At 62.5% G+C, this 12,073-nt stretch overlaps 2 protein-coding genes across 2 annotated transcripts; one reads left to right on the top strand and one right to left on the bottom strand.

The window, feature by feature from the left end:
* Positions 1–204: 204 nt before the first annotated feature.
* On the bottom strand, positions 205–4,438 carry YIF1A (Yip1 interacting factor homolog A, membrane trafficking protein). The gene is made up of 8 exons (XM_047775211.1): positions 4,226–4,438; positions 3,319–3,530; positions 3,061–3,165; positions 2,832–2,910; positions 1,315–1,372; positions 1,061–1,216; positions 498–591; positions 205–407 (listed from the first exon to the last, which is right to left on the bottom strand). The coding sequence occupies exons 1-8, from the start codon at positions 4,254–4,256 to the stop codon at positions 261–263; spliced, it is 882 nt and encodes a 293-aa protein (XP_047631167.1). The 5' UTR covers positions 4,257–4,438; the 3' UTR covers positions 205–260.
* A 2,319-nt stretch (positions 4,439–6,757) lies between these two features.
* On the top strand, positions 6,758–11,662 carry TMEM151A (transmembrane protein 151A). Its single transcript, XM_047775203.1, has 2 exons — positions 6,758–6,955; positions 9,229–11,662. The coding sequence occupies exons 1-2, from the start codon at positions 6,881–6,883 to the stop codon at positions 10,558–10,560; spliced, it is 1,407 nt and encodes a 468-aa protein (XP_047631159.1). The 5' UTR covers positions 6,758–6,880; the 3' UTR covers positions 10,561–11,662.
* The last annotated feature ends 411 nt before the right edge of the window (positions 11,663–12,073 follow it).

Raw genomic sequence — 12,073 nt, 5'->3', positions numbered from 1 at the left:
CTTTCCCAGCCACAGATCAACAGCTGTTTCTGCTGAAACACTTCCATCCACCTTCTGAGGCCATATCAAGGCCGCCAGCCCCAGGAAGCCCACCCTGGGTTCCCCTGCTCCAAGAAGGCCTGAACCTGGTGCCCCGGGCAATGCAAAGGCCCAGCAGTGTTAGCAAATCCCCCGCAAAGCCCCAGAAACAAGGGTCAAACGACATCAAGGCAACCAAATCTTCGCTGTATGGAAAAATCAGTGCCAGCAGGGACCAGGGGTCACCGAACCAAGTGGAAAGTCAGCCAGTATATGATGAGGGGCTGGAAGGCTGCAGCTCCCAGGGTCAGGTAGAGCTGGAGGCGCTGCCGGGGGGCCGGGCCCCCCATGCTGTCGGAGCCCAGGGCTGCAGTTCGCAAAGAGCGCACCTGGAAGACAGGAGGGAGCTGAAGCTGGGCCGGGAGGGGAGGCTTGTCCCCAGCTCTGACCCGGGCAAAGAGCGGCCGACCCAGACTCACGATGAAGTACATGAGCGCAGACGAAGTCCAGGCCAACGCTACGTAGTAGCCATCGCTGCCGAAAAGCAGGCCCGTGAGAACACTGAGGATCATCCTGCAGAGGGCAGGGGCGGGGGAGGAAGAGAAGGCTGAAGCCCTCCCAAGCATCCAGGTCTGAGACTGAGCCTGCCTGCCAGGACCCCGAGCCCAGCCTAGACCTGATCTACCGTCACTGGGGCCCCTGACCCCCAATGGGACCCACAGGGACCTAGACTCCGAATGAAACGGCAAGGCCAGGACTCAGCCCGAGGCCCTGGATCTTAGACCCCCTTCAGCACCCCAGCTCGAGGCCTTTCTCCCCTGTGCTCCCAGGCGATGCTCGATACGCCCCTGACCTCCTGAGCAACACTGCACAGTTCCAAGGAGATTGCTGGAGACAGGAAGTCCCCTAGCAGAGGAGAGCTAGAGGGGCAGAGGGTGTCCAGGGTCACAATTCAAGGCTGCAGCTCAACAGGCCAGGAGTCCAGGCAGCCGGCACCCCCCCCGACCCAGGCCGGCCTCCCTTGAGGTCCACAGCTGCTCACCCCACATATTTGTAGCCGCTGTAGGCCAGCAGGTGGAAGGTGCTCAGGTCACTGCGCACGGTGGCCAGGTAGATGCCCAGGAGCAAGGCTAGCACCTCCATCACCACCCACACCAGCGCGGTACTTGCACACAGGCCCAGCACCTCTGGGGAGAACCTGTGGCCGGGTGGGGGTGGGGAGAGGTGAGTGCCAAACCAGCCATTCTGTGGCAGGGGCGGGGAAGTGCTGGGGATGCGGAAGGGGTTGGCACCGACCTTTTCTGAATGCCCAGCGCCATCCCGGCCAGCAGCACATAGGTGATGAAGGCCATCGCTGCCAAGAGCCAGAGACATGTCATCAGCCTGGTTTCTCCACCAGTGCACCACCCCCGACACACACCTAGGTACTCGGAGTCACCCCTTCACCCGCAGTGCTTCCTTCCCTGGATTTCCCAACATGCCTGCCTGCCTGGGATGCCCTCCCTGTGCAGCCTTTTCCCCCTGGGTAAATGCCACCCTGCCCTTCTCTCAGGACCACTAGGCCTCCTCCTGCCCCGTCCCTGGACTAGGAAACTCCCTAAAGTTTCCTGCTGTGTCTCAGAAACTACATCACAGGTCAAGGTCATTGCTCACCCCAGACCAACAGGCAGGGGCCAGATGGATCGCAGGCAAGACTATAGGACCCAAAGGCAGTCTCGGCAGACAACCCAGGCAGTCCCAGCAGCCCAGGCCATGGGGGTGACCTGACCTCAGCCAGAAATGTTAAGTCTGGCCTTTGTACTGGCTCTAGCTCTGGCCACCCTGCCACACTGACCTCTGCTCTTTTCACAAAAGCTCAGGTGGGAGATGGCCTCTCACAGCAATTTCAACTCATGAGTCCTGGCCTCGGCCCCCTGAAGGCACCACGAGAACTGATGTGCCCACAAGGACATGGAGTAGGAACCAAACTACCAGCCACGTGGCCTCAAATATACTCAAAGCTCTCTGAGCCTTGGCGTTGACACGTGAGAGGGGATGGTGGTTCCTGCCTTACCCGCCACTATGACAGGGAAGCAGAATGAAGGGGGAAGAAGAAGCTGTGACTCTCCCAGGGCCACGGGGCTGTCATGCTGCCCTCCCTGCCACTGGCTGCCCTCTTGGCAGCCCTTCGGAGGGCTGGCCCCAGGCCCGCCACCACTCCTTCATGTCACTATGGGCCTCGCCTTGTGCAGTCCCTGGACAGAGAGGACTCAGACCAGGGTCCACCAGCCACAGCACCATGTGGGTGGCCCGACCCAGGCCATGTGGTTGGACAGCTGTGGGACCCAGAAGGGAGTGACAGCTTCCTCAGAGCAGGGGCTGCTGGAGCAGGCCTTGGGGGGCAAGTAAGGACAGTGATAAGGGCTATTATTTGCTGCCACTTCCTGTGCTCAGCACGCACATCACCTCACTGAATGTCCACAGTTTCCTGTCCTTTGTGGTAGGAACCATGGCAATTCCAGTTACTCAGAAGGGTGAAAGCACCTGAGGTTCCAGAGCTGGAAGGTGCAGGGCCAGGTCTACACCCTGGAGTCCAGGCTGAGGAGGGACAGGGTTCAAGTCAAGTGGCTGGAAGTACCCTGATGGCACACCCAGGAGGCTGCTTCCTGGTCATCCCACTCTGTCCACCTGCTCTACCCGGTGTCTAGAGACACCACGAAAGCCACACACAAAAGCACCAAGAGCAGATGCTGAATCAACACGTGCGCCTCTCTCTTCTCGGTGCCTCAGGGCACAAGTCTGCCCACATGCCCCAGCCCAGGTCAAAGACTCACTGGGAATATAGAGGTCGGGGGCGTTGAGGTCTTGCCGAGGGGGCAGAGGCACATCGCGACTGTACTGCACTTCCCAGTTCTGGTGTTGGCGGTGGCGGCAGCAGCAGCGGCGGGTTAGAGGGAAAAAACAAGAAGAGAGGAACGAGGGGGGTTGAGATCTGGGGATCGGACTCTGCGGCAGGATGAGGGAGGCAAGGGGGCCCAGCAGCTCCCCTGGGAGGCAGCTCACCTGGTGTGTGTAAGGGAAGACCAGCAGCCCTAGCTTCTTAGCCACATAGGCTGTGTCCACAGCGAAAAAATACTTGAGTTTGTTCACAGACACGAAACGGTGTAGCTGGGAGGTGGAAAGAGGAGGCTGTGGGCAAGCCGTACCCTGGACCTCAGGGTGCTCCTCCCCTGAGAGCTACCAGGAGGACTGGGTGGGACCCCGTGATGCCCCAGCCCTGGGCAGAAATCCTGCCCCCCTTGCCCTGGGGGTGGGCCACACCTCCTTGTGCACCATGTCCTTCCCATGGGAGGCGATGGAGCTGCCATAGGCCATAGCCACGTTGGCCATTGGGTCCCCAAGCAAGTGGTTGACATTGAAGGCCACGTCGGCTCCTGGGGCTGGGTATCCCCCTGGCTGGCTGGAGTAACCACCGCTTGTGTCATCGAAGAGGGAAGGGGGATCCGGAGCTGCCCGGGCCCTGTGCTTGGAGCCTGTGGGTTTGCAGGTACCAGAGTAGGTGACAGGAATACCAAGCATGAGCCCAAACCACTGCCCCGTCCCCAGGCTGGGCAGCCCTGTATGGGTCCTGGGAGCACCAAGCAATCAGTGAGGGAAATTCTAGCTGGATGAGGAGTAGCTAACACAGAAAGAACTTTGATGAGTAATCTGTTTCAAGAGATGCTAAAAGTGGGCAAAGAAAGAGCTGAGGCAGCCCCTGGAATTGGGTGCCCCCATGAGGGTTCCTGGGGGCCTTCTCAAGGGAAATGATTTCTGAACTAAGCCTTGGAGACTGAGTTTGCTAGGTGGAGAAGATAATTGGGAGGGCATCCCCCATGAACAAGGGCGGTAAAGGCGACGGCTGGGTACACGGAGGCCCTGGGTAATGGTCAGCAAGTCTACCAGGGTCACGACAGAGAAAGGAAGTTTGGGAGGCAGACCCCAATCATGTCCGAGTCGGGCACGGGGATCCCAGTAGTGCTGTCACCACCGGATCTGATCTCAGGTTTAGGCCAAGAGGGCGAAGTCCGGGACGCGTTGCTGAGTCTCACGATGCAGGAACCCGAGTGACATCTGCCACTCTGGGCAGCGGTCACGGCCGCCCCTCTCCCTCAGGGTGAGCGGGCCGCGCCGCCGACCCTCCTCCGGCTGGTCGGTCCGCGCCCCGCCCGCCCCGCGCCCCACGCACCGTGGGCTCCGTAGCCCGAGTGATAAGCCATGGCCCCGACGCTCGCTCTCTCCGAGGGCCCGCTGCGTCGCCTGGTCGGTAAGAATACTAGTGGGGCAGCTGCTCCGCTTCCTGGGCACGGACCGAGGTTACAGAACAGCCCGACACGTCTCTGTACTGTCCGACTGCAGCAGCCATGTCCATAGCGTCATCCCCTGCCGCCTGCCATTGGCTGCTCCGCGGCGCGGACTCACCCCCTCCCTCTCTCAATTGGCTACTGGCGCGCCCTCGCTGATGCGGATTCGGCAGCAGTCAACTTCCGGGCGGGAGAATAGGCGGAGCAATTTAATCCGCTCTTGGATTGGATAATGGATTTGTTAGTTCGCGGCGGAGTAGCCAATAGGTGGGTTAAGGTAAGAGGATGTTGAGAATTATTTCCGCGCCTGCGCAGTGGCCATTTGACGCTCGCCCTGCCACGACTACAGCGGGCGGAGACTCGGCGGAGGCGGGCTGCGGTTGGAGTCCAGGGGTGAAGATTCACTCGCGGGACGTACTCCAGGAGGGAATGGGATGGTGGGGCTGTAGCCAAGCCCTGTCCCTCCGGGCTCTTGCCCCTCCCTCTCAATGCTAGCTTTCCTTCCCGTCCTCCATACTGGAGCAGAGCCCTGGCAGCCCGAGGAGGTGTTGGTAGGAGGCCCGGCCGAGCAGTGACAGCGCGGCCAAGCGAGCTCCAGGATACTTACTGACTGCTCCTCCCGCCTCCCACCCCTCCTTTCCTCGCGGTTGCTGTCCATCCTCTGGTGCTGAAATGCCCTACAGCCACAGCTGCCGACCCCAGGATGTCGGGAGGGCCTGAGCTGTACACGCACACACACAAATACACACCCATTATACGGTTGAAAAACTGAGGTCCAGGTCTTAAGTCCCAGAGTTTGGGTGGTAATAGAGTTGGGATAGGATCCTGCGCCAGACTTGTCCCACGACTCTCCAGACGATTGTGAGTGGAGGTGTGCTGATTCACCTCCTGAAGCTGGGGTTGAAACTCCTGAGTCATTGCCAGCCCAGCAGTCATCTAGAAGTGAGACACACCCCCCACACACAAGCCTCACTCTCCACCTTTCTCTCACTCCCACCTTCCCCAGAGACAGCCTCTGGGGGCCGCCCTTCTTGGAGGCCTCCACCCACCATTTCCAGCAAGATCAGGTCCTCTGCGACCTGCCTCTAGTTAGATACCCAGTGTCCAGTTACACCAGGTGACCTTCCTGCTCTCTGAACTCAGTTGACATGGTCCAGTAGTAGGGCCTTTGCCCAGAAGTCCCTCCACCTGGGATGCTCTTCCCCTCATACCCACTTGTCCAAAATCAAATTATCCTTTAAGAGTGAGATCAACTTGTGCCTCTCAGAGAGACAAAGGGAACAGAGTTCTTACCTGGCTTGGGGTGGAGGCTGGAGGCCAGGTTCTAGGCTTTCTCTGGGTGCAGTGGTTTGCCCTGGATGTAAATTCCATGAGGACAGGGCTTGTGTCATTCTCCATTTCTTTCCTGGTCTTCACAATACTTATGAATGTGTCACAGTACTTGCATATAGATGACACTCAATAAACACCGGTGCCCAATAAATAAAAAATAAATGCATGAAATCCTGGTTAAGTTCTTTCCTCTCTCTACCATGTCAGTTACCTCATCTTTAAACAGGTAGAGGTGTTGACCAAGTGGTCTCTGAATTGCTCTTTGGGGGAAAAAAGTCACCAAACCAAACCAAACCCACCTAGCATTGCAGCTCCCTATGTCCTCTACCTAGTGATTTTCTACCCTGGGGGCTAGGCCCTGACCCAGGGGTTGAGGTGAAGGTTTGAGGCCCCTGAGGGCCAGGGAGCAGCACTGAGGCCAGCAGGATCTGGGAAGGAGTCCTCTCATGAAGGACAAATCCCACTCCCCTGCCCCGCATGATGAATGTGCATTGAATCCAACACCTTTTCATCCCCGTTTCTCAGGTGGAAAAACTGAGGTTGGGGTTGCAGCGTGCTGACTCAAGGTCACAAAGCCTAGGGCCCTGGGGGTCCTGGCCTCTTGCTTGCCTGCTCTAAGTGGAGCACAGTGCCTGTGTCCAGCTAATGAGACTCACCGCACCTTTCAGGATTCTAACTGCCCCCTACCACGAGCGAGGCCTAAGGAGGGGGGTCTGGGTGGGCTTAGGCCTGGACCCACTCCTCAGAGATGGGACTCGGTCGGTACCCACCCACCTTCGGGATCCCCCCTCCTCATTTTACAGCGGGGGAAACTCAGGCCCCAGAAAACAAGGATTCGTCCGAGGTCCCAAGCACGAGCGCAGCAGGAGGGGAAAGCAGGTGTCCGGCCGCCCAGCCTGGGCTTCTCAGGGGCGGGGGCAGCGCCCGCGGTGCCAGGCGCTGCCGGCAGCGCGGCGGGTGCCGCGGGGGCGGGGTCAGCGGAGGGCGGGGCGCCGGGCACCGCGGCCGCCAACGCCGCCGCCGCCTCTGCTGCCGCCGCCTCTGCTGCCGCCGCCGCCGCCGCCGCCGCGCCCGGGCTCGAGCTCCGCGCACTCCCTCCGCGGCCGCTGCGCCGAGCGGACGTCCCCCCGGGCGGCGCCGCAGCCCTCCGCGCTCCCCCCTATCATGCCCGGGGCCCGGGCGGGGGCCGCCCGTGCAGCCTGGACACCATGCCCGAGGGCGGCGGTGGCGACGGCGGGGAGGTGCCCGCGCTCATCCCGGACGGCGAGACGCTGCGGGAGGAGGTACCGGCGCCGTGCGGTGGGGATACGGAGCCGAGCCGAGGCTGGCGCGGGGGGGACGGGGGTGCCAAGGGAAGGGGCGACCCCTGGGGCGGGGGCTGAGGAGGGAGGTCCGCAGCCTCGGCGGCCAATGACGTCATTGGGTAGTCTGCATCCCGCGAGGGGTCCCGGGGCCTAGGGACCTGCGTGGGGGTCGGGGTGGGGCGGCTGGGAAGGGATTTGGGGGGCACCTCCCACCCCCGACGCCCCCTCATCCAGCCTCGCCCTCCTATGACGTCAGCACCTGGCCCCTGTGCGTCCCCATTCTGCAGCGCAGCCCCTCATCCTCAGAGCCCCGGGGTCAGGCCCCCGGCCCGGCCCAGCGGCTCACGAGGTGTCCAGGCGGCGCCTGCAATGCAGCAGCAGTAGCAGGGACCTGGGGGGCGGGGAGCGGAGGGAGGAGGGGAAAGAGAAAGGGAGGAGGCCTCTGGTACCCCTTCTCCTCCTCCCTGTGGTGAGGCCCCAGGGCCTATCCTGCTGGGTGGGACCCTCAGAACGGCCCCTCCTGCGTCCTAGCCAAGAAGAGGATCTGCAGGGGTGTGCGGCCCCGTGTAGGGAGCTGGGGATGATAGGTGGTGAGTGGATGGTGGGTGTGCGAATGCCAGTGGGAGCGCTCACACCTCGAGCGGAACATATGTGCCCTGTAGTCAGGTGAGGGTCGGTGGGCCCCTTGCCTTGGGTGAAGTGGGAATGTCTGAGTGCCTGTGAGCACATCCTGTGGGCGGGGGGTCTCCCTGTGGAGTCTATAGGGTGTGGGTGTCAGGTTGGAGGAGGGGTGGGGGTGGCGGGTGTGCACTGTAGTAGGTAAGGGGCTGGTGTGTCCCTGGGCTTCAGAGAATATGTGACATGTGTGTGCATCTCTGTCCAGTGCTGGGGGGGTTGGTCTGTGGGGTATGAGTGTGTGTGTGTGTGTGTGTGTGTGTGTGCGCGCACACCTGTGCACCATGTTACAGTGGGGGAGGTGTGCCCTGGGCACAGGTCAGGGTCTGGTGTGTTGGATAAACAGGCAGCCTGCACATTCCTGGTGGGTGGGTCTTTGCTGAACATGGGGTGGGGTGGAGGAGAGGGGTGATGGATGAAGGTATGTGCATCTGACTGGCCCTGCAGGTCGGGGTGGTGGGTGGCTGCTCTGGGCTGGGCTGGGGGCAGTTCCTCTCCTTTTGGGTCTCTCAAGGCCTGATGGGACTGTCAGCCCGGGGGGGGGGCCTTAACCCCCCCTCTGCTGGTTCCTCCAGACCACCTCTTCCCTCTCCCCTTTTTCCCCCCTCCTCCTCCTCTCTCCATAGGCACCTGGGGATGAGGAGGGGGCCAGGTTGGCAGCCCTGCCAGGGAGGATGTGCCAAACCCCCTGGGCCAGGGAGTGGTCCCTGCTGCCCAGCAGCTGTGTCCCGCCCCCTCCCTCAGCACAGATGGGGAGTGGAGGCCGGCCCTCCATCTGCTCCCCCCCCACGTACACCTCTCTCTCTTCCTCTTTCTCACTTTCTTAAAAGCCTCTCCCAAGCCTCCTGCTGTCCCTCATGAAACCGGAGGCCAGGCGGAACTGCAGGGTGGCAGTAATAATACTTATTCCCATGGCTGGCCAGACCCTGTGCTAAGATCATCCCACGTATGATCTCACTGAATCCTCACAACCCCAGTTTACAGATGAGGAAACTGAGGTCCAGAGATGATGAGGGACCTGCCCAAGTCACGCAGTAAGGTGGTGGAGCCAGCACCAAATCCTGGGCAGTCGGGCTCCAAAGCCCATGCTCTTCACCCCTAGAGCCCCAGCCCCCCTGGCTTCCCACACCACCAAGTCTAGGAATCAATGCCCAGAGAGGGCAGGGATATGGCTGCGATCACACAGCAAATTGAGGGCAGTCCATACCAAAACTTTGTTTTCTTAATGACTAGGGTGTTTTTTTGTTCTTTTTGGGGGAGGGGTCCTTCTCTCTTTTGGCAGAATTGGGTCTGTTTTGTCCTAAGTGCCCTTAACTGAGAGATGACAGGGCATCTGAGAGATGACAGGACAGGCCCAGGGCACACAGGCCTGGGTTCGAGTCCTGCAGCTCTCCCAAGAGTTACCTAGAAGGATGCATCCCGGAGCAAGCTGCTCAATCCCCCAGAGCCTCAGTTTCCTCTTCTGTAAAGTAGGGGGGCGGGCAGCACCACCTCCGCCACGGGCCTTCAGTGAAGTGGCCGGCACAGCCGATGGCTGGGCACTGACCCCGCTTCCCCCCTCTCTGCCCACTCTGCAGCAGCGGCCCCTGAAACAGTCCCTGGGAAGCTCCCTGTGCCGAGAGTCGCACTGGAAGTGCCTGCTCCTCACGCTGCTCATCCACGCCTGCGGTGCCGTGGTGGCCTGGTGTCGCCTGGCCACAGTGCCGCGGCTGGTCCTGGGGCCCGAGGCGGCCCTGGCCCGCGGGGCCGGGGGCCCGCCGCCCACCTACCCAGCCAGCCCCTGCTCCGACGGCTACCTTTACATCCCGCTGGCCTTTGTCTCCCTCCTCTACCTCCTCTACCTGGCCGAGTGCTGGCACTGTCACGTGCGGTCATGCCAGGCGCCGCGCACCGACGCCCACACCGTGCTCGCCCTGATCCGCCGGCTGCAGCAGGCGCCGCCCTGCGTCTGGTGGAAGGCCACCAGCTACCACTACGTGCGCCGCACCCGCCAGATCACCCGCTACCGCAACGGCGACGCCTACACCACCACGCAGGTCTACCACGAGAGGGCCGACAGCCGCACGGCCCGGGGCGAGTTTGACTACTCGGCGCACGGCGTCCGCGACGTCTCCAAGGAGCTCGTGGGCCTGGCTGACCACGCGGCCACGCGGCTGCGCTTCACCAAGTGCTTCAGCTTCGGCAGCGCCGAGGCCGAGGCGTCGTACCTCACCCAGAGGGCCCGCTTCTTCAGCGCCAACGAGGGCCTGGACGACTACCTGGAGGCCCGCGAGGGCATGCACCTGAAGGACGTGGACTTCCGCGAGTCGCTCATGGTCTTCGCCGACCCGCGCAGCCCGCCCTGGTACGCGCGCGCCTGGGTCTTCTGGCTGGTGTCGGCGGCCACGCTGTCCTGGCCGCTGCGCGTGGTGGCCGCCTACGGCACGGCCCACGTGCACTACCAGGTGGAGAAGCTCTTCGGCGCCAGCTCGCCCCCGCCCGGCGCCGTGCCCAGCGCGCCCCCGCTCTCCCGCGTGGCCACCGTGGACTTCACCGAGCTCGAGTGGCACATCTGCTCCAACCGGCAGCTGGTGCCCAGCTACTCGGAGGCCGTGGTCATGGGCGCCGGCTCGGGCGCCTACCTCCGCGGCTGCCAGCGCTGCCGCCGCTCGGTCAGCAGCAACTCGCTGCCCCCGGCCCGGCCCAGCGGGCCCCGCCTGCCTTTCAGCCGCAGCCGCCTGTCGCTGGGAGCCGGGGGCAGGGCCACACCCGGGGTCTTCCGGAGCCTCAGCGGGGGACCCCTGGGCCGCCGCGGGGAGGACACGGAGCCCCTGGAAAGCCCGCCGTGCTATGAGGACGCCCTTTACTTCCCGGTGCTCATTGTCCACGGTGACAGCGGCTGCCAGGGGGACGGGCAGGGTGCCCTCTGAGACCCACGTGGCCCCCAGAGCGGTCCTCTCCGCGCTGTCCCACCAGGGGCTTTGATGCCTGAGTAATCGTTGTCCAAATAGGAGGGAAGAGAGACCAGCGCCCGGGGGGAGGGGTGGGGGGGCGTTAAACAGACAACGTGCAGGGACCCAGGGTCATTTTGGGGGGACTGGACACCACGACGTTGAGTCTGTGAACTGTCCCGGCATGGCTCCCCCTCCCTCCCCCCCACCATGTTGCACCCCTGGCGATGGAAGAAGATCTAGCTTGGGGGCCTCTCAGGCTGGGGCGGGAAGGAACTTTCCAGAAAGCCTGGGATGGGGGGAGGAGTCTTGGGGACAGCCGTTGCCTGCAACAGAGGGCTGCCTGTGGACTCTTCCCTGCATGGCTGAGGCCCTATGAGGGGGGCCCTTGAGCAACCCAGAAGCACAAATTGGTGGTTTGGGGCCATGCCCAACGGGGCTGGCATCCAGGAGCCTGAAGAGCTGGCTATGGCAGCACCCCCCGCCTCGGCCCCACCACCCTCCCAAAGTCCCCGCCCTTCTTCCCTAACAGGCCCCTCCCCCGCCTGCCCTCGGCCTCTGCTCAGGGCCAGTCCCTGATCAGACCCTGCTGGCATGCCCTCTCCTGGGAGCCTGGTTTTTGGAGCACAGCCTTACCCACTCCACGCCCACCGTTTCTCCTGGTGCACCCTCCCCCACATCCAGCCACCCCTGCAACCTGGGCTCTTCCTCAGGGCCCCTCCTCAATCCCACAGCCCCTGCGCTCTGCTCCTGCCCCCTGGAGTCCACGTCTGCCTCTGTCAGCCCCGCACACGTCCCGACTTCTCTGCTCTTCACCTTCCTGATGACCCACAGGGCTCAGGGCTACGGAGCATCCGAGGGGCCTTGGCCCCGGCCACAGCCTCTTGGACGATGCCCTTGCTCTGCCATGGAGGCCCCCCGCTTCCCCCATCACTGGGGCCTAGGCCCAGGGGACACCATGCCTCCCCAGGGAGGAGAGAGTCCCTTCCCTTCCAACTGGGGCTTCCACCCCCTCTCAGGGGCCGGCGGGGAAGGGAGGAGGCAGAGAAGATGCAGATCCAATAAAAGGTATGAAACGGAAGGTCTTCTCATGTGCATTCCTGGGTGGCGGGGGCAAGGCCACCACAACAAACACTAAGTAGGACACGCTGGGTCTGAGAGGGGATGCAGGGTGGGCCTGCGGCACCCCCAAGAGAGGGTGAGCCAAGACCGAACCACTCTGCCTGGCCTGGGGCCTCTGAGACTCAGCTTTGAGTTGCTCTGAGCAACTGACTCCAACCCCCTGGTATCTGGGTCACGTCTAGGGGCTTGTCCATGTGCTCCCTGCTTCCAGCCCAGGAGGGCTTTCTATTCGCTGCTAGCTGTGCTGAGGACTAAGGAAGCGTACCCCAGAGGGGGAAGAAAGCAGCTTGGCTTGTGGCACAGACGGAGTTTCCCTGGTGGCGCTGGGCAGGTTAGAGCTGGAAACAGCCAGCCCCAAATCAAGGCGTGA

Source organism: Phacochoerus africanus, chromosome 4, assembly GCF_016906955.1.
Source record: "Phacochoerus africanus isolate WHEZ1 chromosome 4, ROS_Pafr_v1, whole genome shotgun sequence".
Classification (NCBI taxonomy): Eukaryota; Metazoa; Chordata; class Mammalia; order Artiodactyla; family Suidae; genus Phacochoerus; species Phacochoerus africanus.
Note: the sequence above shows the minus strand (reverse complement) of the source record. Positions and strands in the feature narration are given on the sequence as shown.

What these genes read in the sequence shown, in the direction of transcription:
- YIF1A (XM_047775211.1), bottom strand. Translation starts at nt 4,256, where the DNA reads ATGGCTTATCACTCGGGCTACGGAGCCCACG. An exon ending in TCTTCCCTTACACACACCAG is followed by an intron (nt 2,911 to 3,060) that starts GTGAGCTGCCTC and finishes CGCCAACACCAG; the next exon opens with AACTGGGAAGTGCAGTACAG. An exon ending in GCGCTGGGCATTCAGAAAAG is followed by an intron (nt 1,217 to 1,314) that starts GTCGGTGCCAAC and finishes ACCCGGCCACAG; the next exon opens with GTTCTCCCCAGAGGTGCTGG.
- TMEM151A (XM_047775203.1), top strand. Translation starts at nt 6,881, where the DNA reads ATGCCCGAGGGCGGCGGTGGCGACGGCGGGGAGGTGCCCGCGCTCATC. An exon ending in GCGAGACGCTGCGGGAGGAG is followed by an intron (nt 6,956 to 9,228) that starts GTACCGGCGCCG and finishes CCCACTCTGCAG; the next exon opens with CAGCGGCCCCTGAAACAGTC.